Below are 20,935 nucleotides of genomic sequence, written 5' to 3' on the forward strand. Positions count from 1 at the left end.
TAAATTCAAGTTGCTACTATTTTGCTGCTCCTAGCAATAGTTGCTTCCCTAATTTCTGGAATTGATAACTACTGATCCACAGAACACTTATTATAGCAGAACTCAACTTCAGTTTATTGCCTCTCCACTCCATTACTGTTTCCAAACATCACAAGAAGAAGAAAGAAGTCCTGCCAGAAAAAGAAACTTGAAGAAAAAAACTAATACATACCTTGATATCCTCAGGGACTGTGCCATAATCCCTGCTGCTGGCATTCATCCTGTATATAGTCCTCTTTTCCAAGTGTTGTTTAAGCAGTTGGCAGAGCAGGTCACAGGCACTGTTGGAAGGGGCGCAAGCAAGTACACGGGAACCCTCAATGCAGTGCAGCACCTAAGGAGAATATAAATAGGAGATATGTAATTTTCAGAAAGGCCACACTTCCAGGCTTCACCAGAGAGATCAAGTGCTATCTTGAGAATGGCCCACATTAAGGAATACAGGGAGAATGCGCCTTGTACTGGATCAGACTGTGGGTCCATCAAATCCAGCAGTGTCAACTCTGATTGGCAGTAATGGCTCTCCACAATTTCAGGCAAGATTCTTTCCAAGCCCTACCTGTACATCGGTGTTCCCTGGTACTCTTCCTCTGAAGTCCAAGCACAGCTTTGATTAGCCCCTAAAATTAGGGACCCTTTCACACACTGCATAATCAAAGCATTATGATTCTACATTAATGGTCATGGTTCTATCCTACTTATTTGAAATTTATGGAGGGGCATTGAGAAATCTCAGCAGAGAGCTTTAGCGTCTCACCAAGCTACAAACCCAAGATTCCAAAGGAAATTGCCATGACAGTTAAAAGTGGAATCATGGTGCAACAACTGTGCAGTATGAATGGTATTAACACAACTAGCAGGATGCTAGCAAGGGATTATGCAAAACCAGGCTCTTGAGGCTCTCAATTGTTTTTTATTTTAAACAAGGCAGGTATCCAGGTCCCATGTACAAGGAGAAAGACAGGCAAATAAATAAATGAATAAATATTCTAAGCAAGAATGTCTCACTTCCCAAAACTCGAGCTTAGTAAAGTTACTTTTTTGGACTACAGCTTTCCAAAATACACAGCATAGTCACTGGGAAGTTAAAGTCCAAAAAAGGTGTAGCACAAAATACTACTTTCTGTAAGGTCTGCCCAAACTGCAGTGTATTTGAAGCTCTTTCCTCACCTGTTTGATGGCCTCCACCATGGTGACAGTCTTGCCAGTACCAGGAGGTCCAAATATAAGGTATGGGGCTGGTCGGGAGGTTCCTGCTACCACTTGATAGACAGCTTTCCTCTGTTCTTCATTTTTCTCAAGATTAGGATTATATAGACTTATGTGTAAGAAAAAGAGAGGAAGAGAGAAAACAGATAGCTAAGGCATGGTACAGACCGCCCAAAAACGGCAATCTGCCAGCGCCTGTTTTTCTGTCGGAGGGAAGCCTTAGCCGCCAAATGGCACGGCTACCCGCTGGCCGAAAAAGAACCCGCAAAAAGTGGGCTTTTTATGCCACAGTGGCGGTGTAACAAGTGCACCACTGGCGCACTCGTTACGTAAGTGTGTGGACACTGCGTGGCACTTATGTAACATGTATACAGAGTGACAACATGTGTGTGAGGGTTGTGGGGTGTGTGGGCATTCTGCCCCCCAGGAAACCCTCACACATGACGAGGGCGCTTGAAAGGTTGGTATGTACTGGGCCTAAGTGAGTAAAGTCAATGCTACCTCAGACCCCATACTCCTCAGAATTCCAGACAGATCTAATACATCCAGAGTATCTCTAAACCAGGGGTCGGCAACCTCCGGCCCGTGGGCCGGATGCGGCCCGCGGGCGCCTTTCTGCCGGCCCCCGCTCCCTCCTGCCGCCGAAATCGCCGCCGATTTCGGCCGCTCCGGCCGCCATTTTGCCTTTCAAAATGGCGGCAAAGTCTCGCGCGACCATAAAGGCCGCGTGAGACTTCGCCGCCATTTTGAAGGGCAAAATGGTGGCGCCCATTGGGAGGCCCGATGCGGCCTCTGGAGCCCTGAAACGGGGCTCCAGGAGCCGCACCGGGCCTCTGGGAGGCCCGATGCGGCAGCCGAAGCCCTGAAACGGGGCTTCAGCAGCCTCACCGGGCCCCTGGGAGGCCTGATGCGGCATCTGGAGCCCTGAATCGGGGCTCCAGGAGCCGCACCGGGCCTTCAAATGCGCCCCGCCCACCTCCCTCCTGGCCCCGCCCACCTCCCTCCTATAAATGGAGGGGCGGGGGGGAAGGAGGAGGAGGCAGAGAGAGAGAGAGGGAGGGAGGGGAGGAGGAGAGAGAGAGAGAGTGGGAGGGAGAGAAGAGAGAGGGAGGGAGGGGAGGAGAGAGAGAGAGAGAGAAAGGGTGGGAGGGAGAGGAAAGAGAGGGAGGGAGGGAGGGGAGGAGAGAGAGAGAAAGGGTGGGTGGGAGGGAGGGGAGAAGAGAGAGAAAAGCTGAGAGGGAGAGGAGAGGGAGGGAGGGAGGGAGAGGAGAAGAGAGAGAGAGAAAAGGTGAGAAGGTGGGAGTGATAGGGAGGGAGGAAGGGAGAGAAAGAAAGTGGGTTGAGACAGTGGCATGCATTTTTTGCTGTTTTGTGGCCTTGCCTAGTTGCTTCCATTCTTGCAAATATTGCTCTTATTATTGTTGTTGTTCTCCTTTGGTATTCTCTTTGTAAAATATCTCTGCACATGGACTTGCTTGCTCTTTTGTGGGTTGAGACAGTGGCATGCATTTTTTGCTGTTTTGTGGCCTTGCCCAGTCGCTTCCATTCTTGCAAATATTGCTCTTATTGTTGTTGTTATCCTTTGGTATTCTTTTTCCAAAATCCTTCCACATGGACTTGCTTGCTCTTTTGTGGGTTGAGACAGTGGCATGCATTTTTTGCTGTTTTGTGGCCTTGCCTAGTCGCTTCCATTCTTGCAAATATTGCTCTTATTATTGTTGTTGTTCTCCTTTGGTATTCTCTTTGTAAAATCCCCCCACATGGACTTGCTTGCTCTTTTGTGGGTTGAGACAGTGGCATGCATTTTTTGCTGTTTTGTGGCCTTGCCTAGTTGCTTCCATTCTTGCAAATATTGCTCTTATTATTGTTGTTGTTATCCTTTGGTATTCTTTTTGCAAAATCCCTCCACATGGACTTGCTTGCTCTTTTGTGGGTTGAGACAGTGGCATGCATTTTTTGCTGTTTTGTGGCCTTGCCTAGTTGCTTCCATTCTTGCAAATATTGCTCTTATTATTGTTGTTGTTCTCCTTTGGTATTCTCTTTGTAAAATCTCTCCACATGGACTTGCTTGCTCTTTTGTGGGTTGAGACAGTGGCATGCATTTTTTGCTGTTTTGTGGCCTTGCCTAGTTGCTTCCATTCTTGCAAATATTGCTCTTATTATTGTTGTTGTTATCCTTTGGTATTCTTTTTGCAAAATCCCTCCACATGGACTTGCTTGCTCTTTTGTGGGTTGAGACAGTGGCATGCATTTTTTGCTGTTTTGTGGCCTTGCCTAGTTGCTTCCATTCTTGCAAATATTGATCTTATTATTGTTGTTGTTCTCCTTTGGTATTCTCTTTGTAAAATATCTCTGCACATGGACTTGCTTGCTCTTTTGTGGGTTGAGACAGTGGCATGCATTTTTTGCTGTTTTGTGGCCTTGCCCAGTCGCTTCCATTCTTGCAAATATTGCTCTTATTGTTGTTGTTATCCTTTGGTATTCTTTTTCCAAAATCCTTCCACATGGACTTGCTTGCTCTTTTGTGGGTTGAGACAGTGGCATGCATTTTTTGCTGTTTTGTGGCCTTGCCTAGTCGCTTCCATTCTTGCAAATATTGCTCTTATTATTGTTGTTGTTCTCCTTTGGTATTCTCTTTGTAAAATCCCCCCACATGGGCTTGCTTGCTCTTTTGTGGGTTGAGACAGTGGCATGCATTTTTTGCTGTTTTGTGGCCTTGCCTAGTTGCTTCCATTCTTGCAAATATTGCTCTTATTATTGTTGTTGTTCTCCTTTGGTATTCTCTTTGTAAAATCCCTCCACATGGACTTGCTTGCTCTTTTGTGGGTTGAGATAGTGGCATGCATTTTTTGCTGTTTTGTGGCCTTGCCTAGTTGCTTCCATTCTTGCAAATATTGCTCTTATTATTGTTGTTGTTCTCCTTTGGGATTCTCTTTGTAAAATCCCCCCACATGGACTTGCTTGCTCTTTTGTGGGTTGAGACAGTGTGCATGCGTTTTTCCTGTGTTATGGCATTGCCGGCCCTAGTAGCTTCTTGCAAATATTATGCGGCTCCGCCCCTGGAGGGTGGAAACTCCGCCCCTGACATGTGGCTCCGCCCCCGGATAGTGGAAGCTCCGCCCTGGCATGTGGCTCTGCCCCAGAGGGTGGAAGCTCCACCCCCATGTGCAGCTCCGCCCCTGGAGGGTGGAGGCTCCGCCCCTGGAGGGTGGAAGCTCCACCCTCCGGCTTCGGCCCCCCAGTTGTCTGAGGGACAGCAACCCGGCCCCCGACTCAAAAAGGTTGCCTACCCCTGCTCTAAACCAAGAAGGAACTTCTGCCCATATCCATTCTTTCCCTGCCCATCCCATTCCCATTTACTCACTTGAGGTGCTGACTGGCAGAAAGTAGGGATTGCCCATAAGACAAAGATGGGAAAAGCAGGTGTTGCAGCTGCTTCTTTTGGGCAAGCTCAGCAGCACGATGTTGGAGGCGTAATGGCAGACGGTTGAAAGTGAAGGACACATTAAACTTCATTTTATTGATGAAATTAGATCGCAGTCTGGGAAAAGGAAGAATATATGAACAAGCATGAAGCTTTGCTGAACTTGAGTCACTTAAGCCTCAGCAATTCCTCATGCAGGGTACCAAATTCAGTATCACACTTTCTAACTATCAAATTGCTTACTTTCTCTCATGCTGTTTTTTCTACAACCTCTCCTGAACTTTGAACAATTACCATTTTGGGGTACAGTTCTCAAGATCCTTCAGTAAGCATGGCAGTCCAAAAAGTAACTTTTCCAAATCCCACAGTCAAGCTCTCTTACCTACCAGCCAACCAACTTCAGTACCATACCATCCTTCATCTTTAACTTCTTCCACTACTTCCCTTAAATCTCAAGGACTTCTGTTCTTAATCACTTCACTAAACAACATGCAAAACACCATCTGACTTAATTCACCTCTCCTACCCAATCTGTTTTTCAGCAGTGGTGACTGGCGGTTTTGATCTTGGTAGAGAGAACAATCTGCTCCATGCCTCAGTATAAATTTTACAGGAACTATCCAAAGTGTGGAACCTATCTTAGGGACAGGCTTTACCACCACTTTGGATCGCTGATTTAGAATTGGGGGGGGGGGGGAGACACTCAGGGAGGATTCAGTGCCATAGTAGCCACCAGCTGCAACTGCTTTCCAAATCAGCCTATAGTGTTACAGCCCCTTATATCTTTTGCTCTCTTTGGCAGGTGTTTGCCTGTCACTGGATGCTTGAACTCTGTCCAAGACATAGTGTATCCAAACATTTCATCATTTAGGCTTATCAAGGCTGTTCCCAGGCTCTTCAGAATTCTAAATGTTACCTTCTAAATTTCAACCCATCTCATGCCCCAAAATACAAGTAGTTCAGTTTAGTAACTGGCAACCTGAAACCTATTTCTAGGAATTCCAAACCTCAAGATAAATAACTCACTTTTCAGAGAAACCCAGCTTGACTCTGTCCAGCTCCACACCATGAACATAGCCTTTATACTGCACAACTGGCTGCTGTCGTTGCTCTTCAGCCAAGGTCACAAAAAGATGATCACCTTTCAGTACTGATGGGCGGTTCTCTGCAACGCCAGGTGCCTGGAGTAAAAGACAGGACCAGTGTGGAAAAATAACATTCATCCCTATGTCCCCAACAATTACCTAAAGGTGATAAGGCAATAGTTAGAGGACTTAGTCTATTCTTCATTCTCTCTCTCTTGTAAATACACACACATACACAGCTGTCTACAGCTAGAGCAAGAGTGAAAGAATTGTCCCTGGCCCGTAAAATATTCAAATTCCAAGTCAATCCTTGACTTTTTAAATATTTTTTGTTTTTTATACAAAATGTTCTCCATCCAAGAGGGGGGCAAATCTGCCTTGTTTTTGTTCCTTTTGGGTTCTGACAGATGTAGGACAGCCTTTTTTTTTTTGAAACCTAAAACAAGTCCTAGTTCATTTATGGTTTTTAAAATGTCTTCAACAAACCAAGGGGGGGCATGATAAAATTGCCCTGCAGTTAAGTGGTGCAATAGGGCATTTTGCACAAAATATTTTTAAAAAAATAAAAATAAAACCGGCATTTTCAAAAATAACTTTCAAAAATGACAAAAATGGAAATGGGATCAAGGAGGCCAAAGAAGATGTGGCTGCAACACTGTGAAACCTGGTGATGGGTGTATGTAGCTGTCCACACAAATACTAATATGGCTGATTTACCATGTATGTATTTGCCTATAAGTCTAAAAATTTATGCCCTAAAAGTGACCCCAAAATCTTAGGTCAACTTATTTATGGGTCAGTATGGTAATGTGATAGCAGCTTTCCCCATGCAGTTTCTTTCTGTCCTGAGCCAAGCAGATAGAGTCCTTGATAAATAGAGCCTCCCACCCATGTGCTTCCCTGTCTCTGGAGTGAAAGCTGAAGCCTCATATTGATTGCTGTTTCCCTCTTGCCACTGGCATCCTCCAAGTTTTACACGTGACATATCCATGGGGTCATGCCAAAATCCATAATTCTGGTCCGAAAACTTGCCCTCAACTGATACATGAGATTGACTTATAGTCGAGTATATATGGTAACTGAATTGTTTGAATTTGTGTTCACTGTAAAATGCTCAGGAGCTATTATGGCTTTGCTTTAGCTGCTATAGTTCAGCATTACAACCACCCCGAGAGATAACTTAGCGGTGAAACAGACCACCCCTTTGCACTGCCATCCGGGCAGCTTCAGAAAGCGGCATTTTGATGCTGCAATCTCTGAATCCACTCGAAAGTTGGCTTCCAGCTGCCCACATGTGGGCCAGCTTCCAGGTGTCTTGGAGGAGTAGCAATTACATGCTGCAAGCTCCTAACATGCTGTAAAGCTGCCACGGGGCTGTGGAACAGCTGCTAAAGGCGGATTTTCTGCAGCCGAAAAAGGAGTGGTTCAAAACCACTCCTTTTTTGGCCAGTGACATAGCAGATTGGAGCTATGGCATGCAATTGCCAAGGCAGCAATCCAAAGCTGCCCCTTTGGGGTGGTCTGTTTCACCCCTTAGGCAGAGAAACAGAAATGTACCCAAAGGCCACCCATTGAGCATGATCAGAAAGGTTTCTCCCATTCAAACATAGTATGCCAGCTCAGAGGTGGGCACACTCCAGGGCTTTGAGGATCATTCCTCCAAGACAGTGGAGTGATGCACAGCACAATTGTGGCAACCAGAGCTGACATTCTTTCACTCCTGGTCACTTTTGGGGAGGCATTGGGCCCTTTTTCACGGCCTTTGAAGATGGCCTCCTCAAGAACATCCTAACAAGGAATCCAGACCCAGGAAATATTTTTCAGCCCTAGATCAACATTTTTTTTTGACAGAGAAGAACCATACTGGATGTCCCAGTGGGATGCACAATTCTCACCTCTGCTCCAGCCATTACTCTACAAACCCTTGATTATATCTTGCTCACCTCCAGGACGAGAAGATTCCGATCAGCAACCATAGGAACGTTTTCCATATCATATACATGGATGTCCACCTCCATTTGGATCTCTTCCAGGTGAAGGAGTAGGCAAAACTTGTCACAATACTTGTCGAACTGAAGGGGAGCTTTCAGGTTACTTCTATATAAGTGCAAAATAACATCCTGTTGAGCTTAACTCACCCACCTTAACAGGGTGACTCTAAATCCAATCACTCTAAATCTACTGTCTATACTATGTGTAAGTCTAGAAATTTTAACTAAAAAATTGACCTCCAAAAAGTGAGTTGACTTATTCATGGGTCAAAGTAAGTACTGTAATTTAACCCCTTTAAAAAAAAGAATCCATCCCTTGGTGAAAGGCAAAAATGTAATCTCTCTTGGCAGCACTGACTCCCCCTTTACTCCCTCATCCATCCAGCCTTTAGTGTGAGCACAATTATACCTGCTGGAATTTTCTAAGTTTTTTGGCATTGTTTTCCTTTGCTTCATCCTTTAGATCCTTTGTTCATGACCCTAAATAGAACCCTCAAGTTATCCACAGGTCATATCAAAATCCATAATTTTGGTCCTAAAACCTGCCCTCAACTTATACATGAAGTCGACTTAAAGTCGAGTATATAAAATAAGCATTTGGGAGGTCCTGCCAGAATTTAACAGAGGACAGAAGAGGCAAGGGTATAACTTGCCCCTAGTTATCCCTTTCATGCCTTTTACACATCTGCAGTGAATACATGTTTCCCTTATTTTAGGACAGCAAATTATACGAATATTTCTAATGCCTGATTTTTTTTTTTGGGGGGGGGGGGATATGTGTGCATGCATCTGTAACACGGTGGTATCATAGTCAAAAACAAACTACAGTTGTCCCTTTGGTACTCGCAGTTTTGATTATTCATGGGTTTACCAGCTCCCCCTCCTCTCCCCCCCACTCTTTTCCACCCCCTTCCTACCCTCCCTCATTACCTCCTTCTTTTGCACCCCCAGCCTAGCTCTGCCTCGGGGGCTAGCAGGAGACCTTCCTTCAGTCCGGGGGCACTGAGCCAGGGTGCACGGTCTGCCAGGGCCTATAATCCGCTCCCTGCCGGCAAGCCGCCATGGCAATACCTTTCCTGCAGGAAAATGCCCTGCCACCCTTCCGCTCTCTCCTCGTCACCCTGAAGCTGGATCAGCTGAGCCTGTACCAAGATACAGGCTTCAAATGCATTCTTCAGGTTTCCTCACCAGTGCCTATGTTGGCTAGGATTGCTGAGAGTTGTAGTCCAACAACACCTGGAAGACCATATGATTTCCATTTGTGCCCTAGAAGTTCCTATTGATAAAAATTGCTGCATAAACTTGTGAATGGAATTCTAAATGGGTTCTAACTGGAATACAGCATATGTTTTCCACCTGAGTTTGAATAAATGGGAAGCAACCGTTCTTTTCCTGAAAGTATTATTTATATGTCTTGTGCAAGGATGTAGCCTTCCCATCAGCCAAACACTCTTGAAAGGGATAGATGGTAAGAAGGAAGTGAAACGAGTAATTTTCTATTTCTCAGGCACTTACCTGAGCTGAGCAACTCTGTCACGGATGTCATCACTGGGTGCATAGCCTGCAGTCAGGAACTTAACCAGATCCTTCAAGTCTGGTGGATATTTGTAGAACTTCAGTTTTTGTGTTAGTTTTAGTTCATATTCTAAAAAGCTGAAGTAGTAAAATAAAGAACAAGGTTGTGTGGCATCAAGGTGTTGACTAGAGCTCAGTAGAGCAGGGCAAGCAGTCTGCAATGGTAACAGTGATATTTCCTAATACTAAGAGAATGTTACTGCATGGGCATTTGGCACCCCTTGCCTGCAAGTTTCGTAAGGTCAATCCAAACAGCTAGAACAGGCTGCTACAACTAGGATCCAGGAAATATTAAAACTGGCATTCCAGACATGGGCAAAATGGAATGATAAATGCTACATTCATACAGGCCTGCTTATTTCTTAAGGATGGTATCACCAGGTGATGATGTACATCTGAAAGGCCATGCACAGTGATCAAATACCAGAGACACAGGCTATCTACAGCAGGAACCTCTGGTCTTTAAGGATTTTAGATTTCAACTCATACAGTCCCTTACTATTGGTCATGCTGAGCAGGCCCAATGGGATCTGCAAGCCAAATAGTTAGAAGGTCTAGAGTAGAGTTGGGCAGCTGTAGCAAGCCCATGGATCAATTTTCTGTCCCTCAGTACTCTAGGATCTGTACAGACTGCCAAAATGCCCCATTTTTCACTGGATAACCCCACCCCAAAAAACCCAGAAAACAAAATGGTTAGAAGAGCATTTCTGCATCTGAAAAAATACCTGATATGCTTAAATGTCAAACTGTGCATATGTGGAGCCTGCAAAACCTAGTTAAAAGGTGAAAAGCCATGAGGCTTCCAAGAAAAGCAATACACTTTTTGCCAGAAAAAAGCCAGCCAATCTGAAGGTGTTGAGGGCCACATATACTATCTCAGGAGCAGCATACAGCTCCACAGCCCTGCTTTGCATACCTCTATCTTAAACCCTGACGGTCCAAGGGTGTAGATTTTCCTCATGCAAGGTATCATATATATTTATCATCCACAAGCCTAGAGTCCAGCTGTAAAGTCCTTCTACTCTCTTCTTCTGGAGGGAAGACCCTGAAACCTTGACAATTCAACTTAAATTGCCAGGGAGCAAGAGATGGCAATAAATACAAATGTGTATATCAAGACCTGTCAGATCTTGCCTTGAAAAATAGTTGTGCTATGCTCTTTGCAGATTTATTTCTATTTGCTGTTTTATTACTGTGTATTGCTACTGTTTATGCCTTAGAGAAACATATAATAATGGAGAAGGAGATTGGTGGTAGAGTCAATGGGATTTATGGTTCCTTTGCAAAATAAAATAATTGCTTAGCTAGATGTGTGGGGGAAGAAGGTAGTACCATTATTCACCAAGGCCAGGTATGTGAGCAGCTTGAAAGGGTTTGGGAGAGCTGTCTGGGAAAAGGGCGGAAGATGAACAACATTGGCTGTAGGAATGGTTTGTGAACAAATGGCGGGGGGAGCCTGTGAATATCCATATATTCATTTAGTAGGGTACCCTGCTAACTCTGTATGCATCTGTGTATCATGGTAGTTCTTTCTGCAAAAGCCATACTGTTAACTTCTCTGGTCCCTGAAATAAAGGTTGCTGTTAAAATAAAGAAGACTGGTTTACTGAACTGAAGGGAGTGGGCAGTTCTTGACCAACTTGGCTGAAAAATAAATGTAATCAACAGATTCATACACATACACACAACACTTGACATCTTTGTAGACATTATACTATCATTTTCTGTGGCTGCCATTCACTTGTTGTGATTCACTGGATGCATAGTGGATGAAGTATATACATATATAAACATTAGATAGTTCTGGTGAAGGTGGAACATGTATGACAAACCTCATGGAAGATTTAGGAGGAGGAATAAATTACATTCATGCATAAGTGAGGGACGCAGGTTCCAAAACCGCGAGAATGGAGGGAGGACTGTACATATTTACAAATATAATATGGCCATAAAAAATAGCAATACTTCCAACTCCATCATCCTCCAGTCCTACTTATCATTACAGATTTATGATCTACCATTTACAGTCAGCTCTCCCCTTATGCAAGGCATCTGTTCCGCCCCGCCCCCCCCAGAATAAGGGGAAAACCCTATAGAAAACAATGGGATACATGCACGTGGCACGGCACACACACTACAGATGTGCATGCCATTCATTTAATTGTACTGTGCCTTCAGTGTAAGCTGAAAGCCACATGAGGGAAACCTGCGTATGGTGTGGACTGACTGTATTTGGCACTGATGAAGAGTAAAGTGTTCTATAAAAAGGTGACATTGGCAGATGTTTGAGAGACCCATATCAGCTGGGCAGGATATAGAGCAGGGGTAGGCAACCTGCGGCCTGCGGGCCGGATGCGGCCCGGCAAGGCCTTGGGACCGGCCTCAGCCTGGTCCTGCTGCCGATTCCCGCTGGAGCCTTTGGCCTCTCGCACGAGGGCAAGGGGCCTTTGGCCTATCAGGAGGAGGTGGGCATGGGGGGCAAGCGGCAGGCAAGGGGGGCAAGTGGCGGGCAAGAGGGGCAATTGTCTATAGAAGCCTCCGAAACATGCATTTATATTAACATTTTTAAAAAAATCAGCAATAATTTTTGCGTGTCCTCCACTTTTTATAAAAAAAGTGCCCTCCATTTGAAAATTTTGTCCTACATTTGTCCTGGTTTATTTATTTATTTAATTTTTTAAAATTTTTTAATTATTTATTTTTTTGCTTCGGCCCCCCAGTTGTCTGAGGGACAGCAACCCGGCCCCCGGCTCAAAAAGGTTGCCTACCTCTGATATAGAGAATGGAAATGCTGGTTCTTTCAAAATGCACATGGAGAGTTAGAGTGTATCTACATTACATGGCTCTATCCTGGGATTTGTAGTTTGGTGAGAGAATCAGTTCTCAGCTGGGGAGCTCTACTGAACTCCACTGAACAGTACTAGAAGTGTCTAGAAGATAACTGTATGTTGCCAGATCACACTACAAATCTCAAGATCCCACAAGACAGAGCCATGACAATTTAGGGTGCTATAGTACAGATACACTCTTAGAGGACATGAGGAAAACACGTAACAGATACATGCAACTATGTAGTACAGATACACTCTTAGAGGGCAAGGGGAAACAGGTAAGAAACAGCAAGGCTCTTTCCAGAAAGGAATTCAGAAAGAGTATGGAACTGAGTAGTTTGTGGAAGAAATGAGAGACGACTTCATACAAGCAGTGCAACAGAGAATATTGGAAAATCCTCACTTACTCATTTGGTGGGACACCATCTACTACTGTGACAACCTGAGGTTTGTGAAGTTTGGCTTGATACGGTTGGTAAGGTGCTGTGGGACCCAGCTGTTCTGCTAATTTGCTATTGGCGACAGCAGACATGAAACGTCCTATGGTGAAGGGTTCATTCTGCTCACTCATGAAATCAAACATCAGAGTGACAGGAAAGAAGCCATAGTCCTGTGTCAGACAGCTCACCAGGAACTCATATTTTCCCCCTGAAGACAAAAAAAAAAAAAAAACCCTCTTTACATTATAAGCCACCAGGAAGAAGGAGTGGGTGCTTGGTTGTTTTGTTTTGTTTGTCTTTTCAATATGACTTTGACAATAATACTTGAAATTAAGAGACAACAGCATATATCCCCCTCCACAAATACGTAATGCAAATTAAAAATTATCAATGGGTTGTATGTAATAAATGTATCAAGTAAATAGAAGTCATGCCTGTTTGGAGGTGAATTCTTTCATATTTTATAGAGTACAGTCATCCCTCCATATTTGCGGCTTTGGTATTTGCGGATTTGATTGATATGTTCTCTCTAGGAATATCTAGGTCCTCCAGCGCAACTCTATGGTCAACTTTAACTAAAAGTTGCACTGAAAGCCCTAGAGATAACTCTACTAGGCCTTTGTAGCTTCTCCAGGGCAGTTCTATGGTCAGTATCTGTCGGACATCAACCACAGAGTTGCACTGGAGGACCTAGAGATTCCTAGAGAGATGTCCTCTCAGTAAAAATATGGTGTTTTTGTTATTTGCGGTTTTTCCATATTCACGGGGGTCTTCTGCCCCTAACCCTAGCGAATATGGAGGGATAAGTGTAAAATATACAAATAACAATTATAGTAATTACTTTAGAGTTTTCAACATCACTGAATAAATTTGCAATATTTGTTCATTTTCTCCAAAATCTGGTAATATTTTATCCTTAGACATTAGGGGGGAAATGCAATCTTTAATGAGATAGTACACAATGGGGATGTGGAGTGATGGTGAGAAAGAAATAGGGTAGGTCAATGAACTTAACCCAGGAAATCCATGCCATGCTTAACACTACTCAGAGTAATTCTAACTCAGTTGCGTCTTTCCTGTAGTAAAATGCTTAATGCCTCCATCTCATCTAAACATTCCCAAAGTGTACCTGTACTGCACAATTACAGCAGTTTGTTACCAATTTACTGGTCATGACATCATCCAATGGAAACCTGTGATTTGTAGTCTGAAGGCTAGAAATCTAGCATAGTCTCCTGAACTACGGCAATAGAGCTCCCTGCCAGAACATTCTAAGTATTTCATCAGACTATACATCCTGGGATTTCATAGGACAGAGCCAAAACAGTTAAAGTGATATTAAAGCGCTATAACTGTATAGTGTGGAAATATCCTTAGTATCACCTGATTTCAGAAGCCAGACAGGGACAGGTTTAAGTGCTACATAGATGGTGGGAAACCACCAAGAAATACCAGGAATCTGTAGGTAGAGATATGAAAGAATCCAGAGTTTACAGTATTTGGTTATATTGCCTGAGTTAATATAAGTCAGCTTCATGTATAAACGTTCACTCACACTGAGCCTACCTTCAATTACTTTAGATAACATTATGGACAGTGCCCAAGGTCCCACTCAACTTTATACGTTCAAAGTTGGAACCCCTTCATACAAACTAATTGCAGCACTACATTTTCAATAAGAAACTCCAAGATACCTGTTACTTCTACTACCACTACTACTCTCTTCCAGTCCTTTGTGCCAGGCAAAGCTTACATAGGCCTGTCAGCTTCGATGGGAAAAACATTTAGAGAAAGTAACACCTCCAATTTGATCACAGTTGTGTGAAACTTCTTGGGTTGGGAGATATGCCAAGATTTAAGCTCTAGGCATCATTCATATGTGCAACAAAACCCTTTGAGCTTGTTTATGAGGTTCTACTTTAAATCAGTGAAGATGGGAGGAGTTTTGGACAATACTTCTGTAGCTGTTTAATTACTGATTGCAGTAAGATATTATTCACTTCACATACTAAGAAGTGGGCACAACTCAAGCAATGTGTTAACAACAAATAAATATACTGATCACCAGAGCCTGGAAAAGTTATTTTTGAACTACAATTCCCAGCACCCCCCACCTTGCAGAGAGTTGTATTCTGAAAAAAGCATAATGCTGATATTCAGACTTTACCTGGTGGTATTCTTACAGGTGTGGGTACAGAAGCTTCAAAGGTGAATTCATGCCGTTTAGGTAACTTTCTGTACTTGCACAATGTCACCTCATTTGTCCCATTATTCTTTACTTCAATGCGGATCCTCACACTCCGATTTGGGGACACATGGAAACTGATTTTACCATTCCCCACATCACACGTAGAAACTATGTCAATTCCATTCTTCTCAGAGACAAATTCAGCTCTGGAGAAGAGAGATTGCAACATTAATAGGAGCTTCCCACAATATCCCCTTGAATGTGAGCACCTGCAAGACTGGGTTCAATGGTTTTGTGAAAATGCTGATCAGATATGATCTAAAGCTTTTCAAATGACACTAATGATCTTCAAACATAGAACACACAACTGTAGAGCTGGGATACCATTAAGAGAAGGACCTTCTCAGTGTTGGCATACCAGATGTAAAACACTTTCCCCAGATAACTGTGAACCTCCCTACCTTATTGTCCTTTTGGCACCAGGAAGACCTTTCTATTCTCCAAAGTTTTTAGATACAGTTTTAATCTTGTTGACCATCTTAAGAGGATGGCAGAGCTCTAAGAATTCCGAGATTACCCAGTGTCAAAAGCAGAAACAGAAGCCAATGTCATTGCAAAGTTACAGATAGCCTGATCTTATTTATCTTTGCTGGTAATTCCAAGTTTAGACTGGGGCAATGCTTTATAATATACACCTGTCTTTTAAGAATATTCATGAAATGCAACACCAGTAACTGTACAGGATATTATCTTTACACTGTACCTGTGCTATGTCAACTATACTGACTCCAGGTCTGCTTTGGATCCAGTCCAAAGTGTTTGAAATCTTTATGACTTAGGATGAATTGCATGAAGAAATAACAACAACAACAACAACAACAACAATAATATTTATATACCACCTTTCCAAGGATCAAGACGGTTTACAAATTAGATAAACAAATACATAAAATAAACCATTTACATAGATAAATATATCAAATTCATGAACAATATCTAACATGTACAAACTAAAATTCCACCCCTTATCCCTTAACTGAAAACAATCACCATATTACCATTTAAATTAATTAAATGTTTAAAATAAATAAATTTTAAATAAACAAGTTCAACATTTTAAATTTAGATTTTAAAACAGGCAGGCATAGGAGGGACATTCGGGGCGAATATTGTAACTAAGATCGTCTGCCACCTGCTGTCCATTGTCAAAAACCTGCCCTGCCCCTCCATCTCTCTGCCTTGGTGGTTTTGGGCAGGCTGAAGGCTTGGAGTCAGCTGGCCAGTTTTCCTTGGGGCTGGAAGGAAAGCTTTTTAAAATTGCTACTCCTTACCACGCCCTTCCTTGCTGCTGAGCCTCTGTCTCTCTGCCTTGATGATTCTGGGGAGACTGAAGGCTTGGAGTCAGTTGGCCAATACCTTTCTTCCGATGCACATCAACTGCTCCACTGTCATGCTATTAAGCGAAGGGCCTTCTTTGTGTTGGAATATCATTGCTTTTCCTAGATAAATTTACTTTATTTCCTACCTTACATTCCTGTTGACATCAGGCAGACTTTAAAAAAAATCTCCAAAGCTTTATAAAGTTTTGGGTTTGTTGACTGTTTTACATTCTTGTTAAACACCACAGAGAATACCATTTTTGTATTTATATTTTAATTGTTTCATTATTTTGCAAACCACCTGGGGATGTAACTGAATGATGATATAAAGATATTGATTTACTGTATTTGTTATTTAAAAAACTATTTACGTATTGGCCTAAATATCCTTAGGCACTAGATCCTGTTTGATCTTGGAAGATAAGCAGGGTCAGCCCTGGTTAGTACTTGGATGGGAAACAGCCAATGAATACTAGATACTGTAGGATATATTACAGAGGCAGGAACTGGCAAAATCAATTCTGAATGTTCTTTACCAAAGAAAACCCAATGAAATTCATGGGATCAGTGTAAATCAATGGGAAGCCTGAAAGGACACACACAGTACCCCAAAATTGTAATTGCCAAAGAATCAACACTGTCTGATTACCACATTGAATAGGAAACAGCCATTCAAAGTGCCCTGCTACTTAAGAGTAATTTAATAAAAAGTGAAGGCAAAGCTTTGATTTCATCTTGCATGATTAAAAAAACTAGAAATAAATTATGGAGGAAATCAGACCCATTTCTTGACTGGTCATCCTATTTAGCGTTATATCTTAATAAACTTCATTTGGTGCAGCCTAATGGAGATGAGCAGGTAAAGGCTGTGACAACCTAGCCTTTCGACTTTACAGTAGTAATCTATTCTTGGTTTTCCTTTGGAATGTCAGTCAAAGACCCTTGGGTTCAAGGTTAACATTGCCATTAAACTCAAGGTCCATTGCTTGAAACAAGTACTTCTGGGGACTGCAATCCCAGCTAGTATGGCCCCCTCTGTGGTTAGTTTAGCACCAGTGAAATATGATCATAAAATCCAATCTAATTGGTAACTGCATTCTACACAATGTGAACAGCCTTCATGTTAACTGGGGCACTCTGGGAGTAATTGTCAAAAAGTAAGTTTTGCAAGCTCTGCCACAAGATGCAGTGTCAAGGCTCACAAGAGCCTATAGGAAGCCTGTCTAAAGCTCAGAGGCTGAAATCACTATGTTAATGCCACCAGAAAGAGCTTGTTCATACCTCTTCTGGCTGCAGGACTATCCAGAAAAAGCAATACTGAACAGGTGTAATGCTAATCTGGGGAAGGCAACTGCCAGAAGTCCACAGGGCCCTGGAGCACCACACTCCATTAACTGTTTTTAATAAACTTTTTAATTGACTTAAAATGACCCCTATAGCAATTTTGCCATGTTTCTGCACTCTCCCCAGGAGATTCTTTTCTGCAACAGGAAGTCAATGTGAAGACAACACCTTAAGGAATGTGATGGGGGCTTTGGGCAAGGGAGAAGTTGGGTGTAGTGGTGTTTCCCCCACCCAAGGGCCTTGGTCAATATGGTCCATGGTGGGCCACACTTTCCCCACCACTATATTAAGGTTACATTCCTAAACATGTTTATATGGGAGCTAGTAACTTGGATGGGAGACCTCCAACAACTATCAGGTGTTATAGGCTATATTTCAAAGGAAGGAATTGGAAAAATCATCACTGAATAGTCCTTGCCTAAGAAACCCCTACAAAATACATGGGGTTGGTGTAAGCTGACAGACAACCTGAAGGCACACACAGAGTAAAATCAAACTAGCGGGAGTTACTTCCGAATAAATATGAACTGGTCTATGATAATTTTTAGCGAGAAAATCTGTCTCTTTCTCTCTTTACTTTCTATTAGATTTATTTCCTTTTTCCAGATAAAAATGAGGACAACAGAATGAGTGGTGACTGATCATCTCCTGGTGCTACTTAGTCACTCTGGCCTTACATTTTTCAGTTTATTTCCATAACTGAAAAGGCTAGTACCATAGAATCATAGAGTTGGAAGAGACCACAAGGGTCATCCAGTCCAACCCACTGCCATGCAGGAAATCTAAATCAAAACATCTCCAACAGATGTTCATCCAGCCTCTGTTTAAAGACTTCCAAGGAGGAAGATTCTACTACACTCCAAGGGAGTGTGTTCCACTGTCGGACAGCCCTTACTGTCAGGAAGTTCTTCCTAATGTTGAGGTGGAATCTCTTTTCTTGGAGTTTTCATCCATTGCTCTGGGTCCTAGTCTCTGGAGCAGCAGAAAAAAAAGCTTGCTCCCTCCTTAATATGACATTAAAATAAAATGTCTTATTAAAAATAATAATTGTAAGCCGCTCTGAGAGCCATTAGGGCTGAAGGGTGGGGTATGAATAATGCAAATAAATAAATAAATAAATAAATAAATAAATAAATAAATAAAATGACATCCCTTCAAGTATTTAAACAGGTCTATCATATCACCTCTTAACCTTCTCCTCTCCATACTAAGCATTCCCAGCTCCCTAAGTCGTTCCTCATAGGGCATGGTTTCCAGACCCTTCACCATTTTAGTTGCCCTCCTTGGACATGCTCCAGTTTTTCAACATCCTTTTTAAATTGTGGTGCCCAGAACTGGATGCAATATTCCAGGTGCGGCCTGACCAGAGCAGAATAGAGTGGCACTACTACTTCCCTTGATCTAGACACTATACTTCTATTGATGCAGCCTAAAATCACATTGGCCTTGTTAGCTGCTGCATCACACTGTTGACTCATGTTCAATTTGTGGTTTACTTGGACTCCCAAATCCCTTTCACACCTTACTGTTTCTTAGCTTGTAAAGAATATGAAAACAATGGCAAGTCCAAAAAAAAAAAATTTCGCTTAGGTGGGAGGATGACAGACTTAGGGATCCCGAGATCCCTAAAAGGAATCATGAGTTGGAATGAAGCAGCAGAGCATGATTTACAACAATCATCCAGTCCTCTGTATCATATTCATTCCATACCTTTTCTTTGCAGGTGACCGACGGGGAGGTGGGCCACCACCTGAGCTCCGTTGCTGGGTAGGGTGATCTCCAGTATCATTTGGTGGCCTCCAGTATTGATCAGTAAGCTTTACTTTCTTCTTTACCTGTAGGATAGTAAGCAAGGGAGCAATATGATGACAGCTTCCAGCAGCTGCTAAAAAAGAAATTTCACAGAAGAAAGCAGGGGTACACAAATTAACCGTTTCACAGCTGGTAAACTTTCACAGCTAGTAAACTACAAATGTCACTAGATTACAGTATCCAACTGAGTAGATCCATGGACAGAATGAATCTCCCATCTCCACTATGCACACAAACACCCATGCACACACACCCATCCCAATCTGCCCTGTATAGCTGGGAAACCCTTCAGAGTCCATTCCCCTGCCATGCCAAGGACTACAGAGTGGGCTCCACTATGCTGGCACTGTAGTGTCAATAGAATGACTATGTGCTGTTTTCATTTCTGTGAGTGTTCCTCAAGGGAAATTACACAGCTGTACCCCACAGGATAAAAATATACAGCATGAACCCCATGAGTCCCCCACCTTTTTTTAGCATAATGCAGATTGATTGATTTTATAGCTGCTCCAAAGCCAGTTATCAATGTATATAGAACATGGGCTGTTATAATTCAAATCAACAGAGAGACATTTACATTAAGTATTTGTGTCAAATGAAAGAGAGAGAAAAGGAGAGATTGCCAGGAAGTGGTGCTTTCACTCACTATTCAGATTTAGTAGATTTAGTGAGTCTACTGTAGTCCCAGATACCAAAAGGATTAAGGCCAATATGTCAAGTGATTCATTGAGTTTGAGAGTAACAATAGCTGAAATTAACAATAGAATTCATGCCTTAATTGGCACAATATTTTTCTAGAAAGGCCTGATGGTATTTCATTTCCTTGGAATTCATGTTGCATATTCAAGGCAAGTGGCTTAAATACCTTAAGGGCACCAGATCCTGTCTCATCTTGAAAACAAAGCAGGGTCAGCCCTGGTAAGTACTTGGATGAGATGAGAGACTACCAAAACATATCAGGTTCTGTAAATTATACAGTATTTCAGAGGAAGACTAAGGTACACAGCAACTGGGAAAGCCACCTCTGAATATTCCTTTCCTAAGAAATCCCTATGAAATTCATGGAGTCACCATAAGCTGACAGGTGATTTGAAGGCACACGCACATCAAGACAAATTCCCCAAGAAGGGAGTGAAGAATCAACAACAAAACCATCTCTTACCTTTTCAAACTGCACACGTTCTTGACGCATTGTGGCACGGCCGTAAATGAATAGTGCATACAGTAGAGAGGAGAAATTGGGTCCCTTTGCATTATCTCTGCACACAAAAATAACAAACAGGGAGAAGACAACATTAGAAGTAAGTAGGATCATTCGGCTGAATTAAAGAGAAGAAAGGGAGGGAGGTAAAAAAGAAATGTGGCAGCATCTTTAAAACTGTAAATCTGTTTAACAGAATTTTTTTTCTTTGACAGATGAATACTAACTGACCACAGTAAATATCTGAAGGCCCATATCATCTTGCTTGCCCTCTGAAAAATTTAGGGCAAGGGAACATGATTTGCATCTTTCTGGATCCTATTACATTCTATTCCACTCCTACAACTACATAAATATACTTTATAACCTGCTTTAATATCACTATGTACCGCATCTGAAGAAGTGGGTTTATACCTA

The 20,935-nt window shown here is 42.6% G+C and overlaps 1 protein-coding gene across 1 annotated transcript in view; it reads right to left on the reverse strand.

Annotated features, from left to right (window-relative positions):
* Nucleotides 1–20,935, reverse strand: part of LOC149315903 (RNA helicase MOV-10-like) — a 43,353-nt gene that overhangs the window by 16,061 nt on the left and 6,357 nt on the right. Inside the window, exons 2-11 of the mRNA XM_089514401.1 lie at nucleotides 20,480–20,576; nucleotides 19,216–19,340; nucleotides 14,762–14,988; nucleotides 12,562–12,802; nucleotides 9,264–9,401; nucleotides 7,701–7,854; nucleotides 5,699–5,853; nucleotides 4,613–4,789; nucleotides 1,210–1,357; nucleotides 212–373 (exon numbers count right to left, since the gene is read on the reverse strand). Coding sequence (XP_089370527.1) covers nucleotides 212–373; nucleotides 1,210–1,357; nucleotides 4,613–4,789; nucleotides 5,699–5,853; nucleotides 7,701–7,854; nucleotides 9,264–9,401; nucleotides 12,562–12,802; nucleotides 14,762–14,988; nucleotides 19,216–19,340; nucleotides 20,480–20,576 — 1,624 coding nt within the window. The remainder of the gene's footprint in view (nucleotides 1–211; nucleotides 374–1,209; nucleotides 1,358–4,612; nucleotides 4,790–5,698; nucleotides 5,854–7,700; nucleotides 7,855–9,263; nucleotides 9,402–12,561; nucleotides 12,803–14,761; nucleotides 14,989–19,215; nucleotides 19,341–20,479; nucleotides 20,577–20,935) is intronic.

Source organism: Sceloporus occidentalis, unplaced genomic scaffold, assembly GCF_023333645.1.
Source record: "Sceloporus occidentalis isolate IW3139 unplaced genomic scaffold, rSceOcc1.0.p SCAF_3, whole genome shotgun sequence".
In the NCBI taxonomy this organism is placed as follows: domain Eukaryota; kingdom Metazoa; phylum Chordata; class Lepidosauria; order Squamata; family Phrynosomatidae; genus Sceloporus; species Sceloporus occidentalis.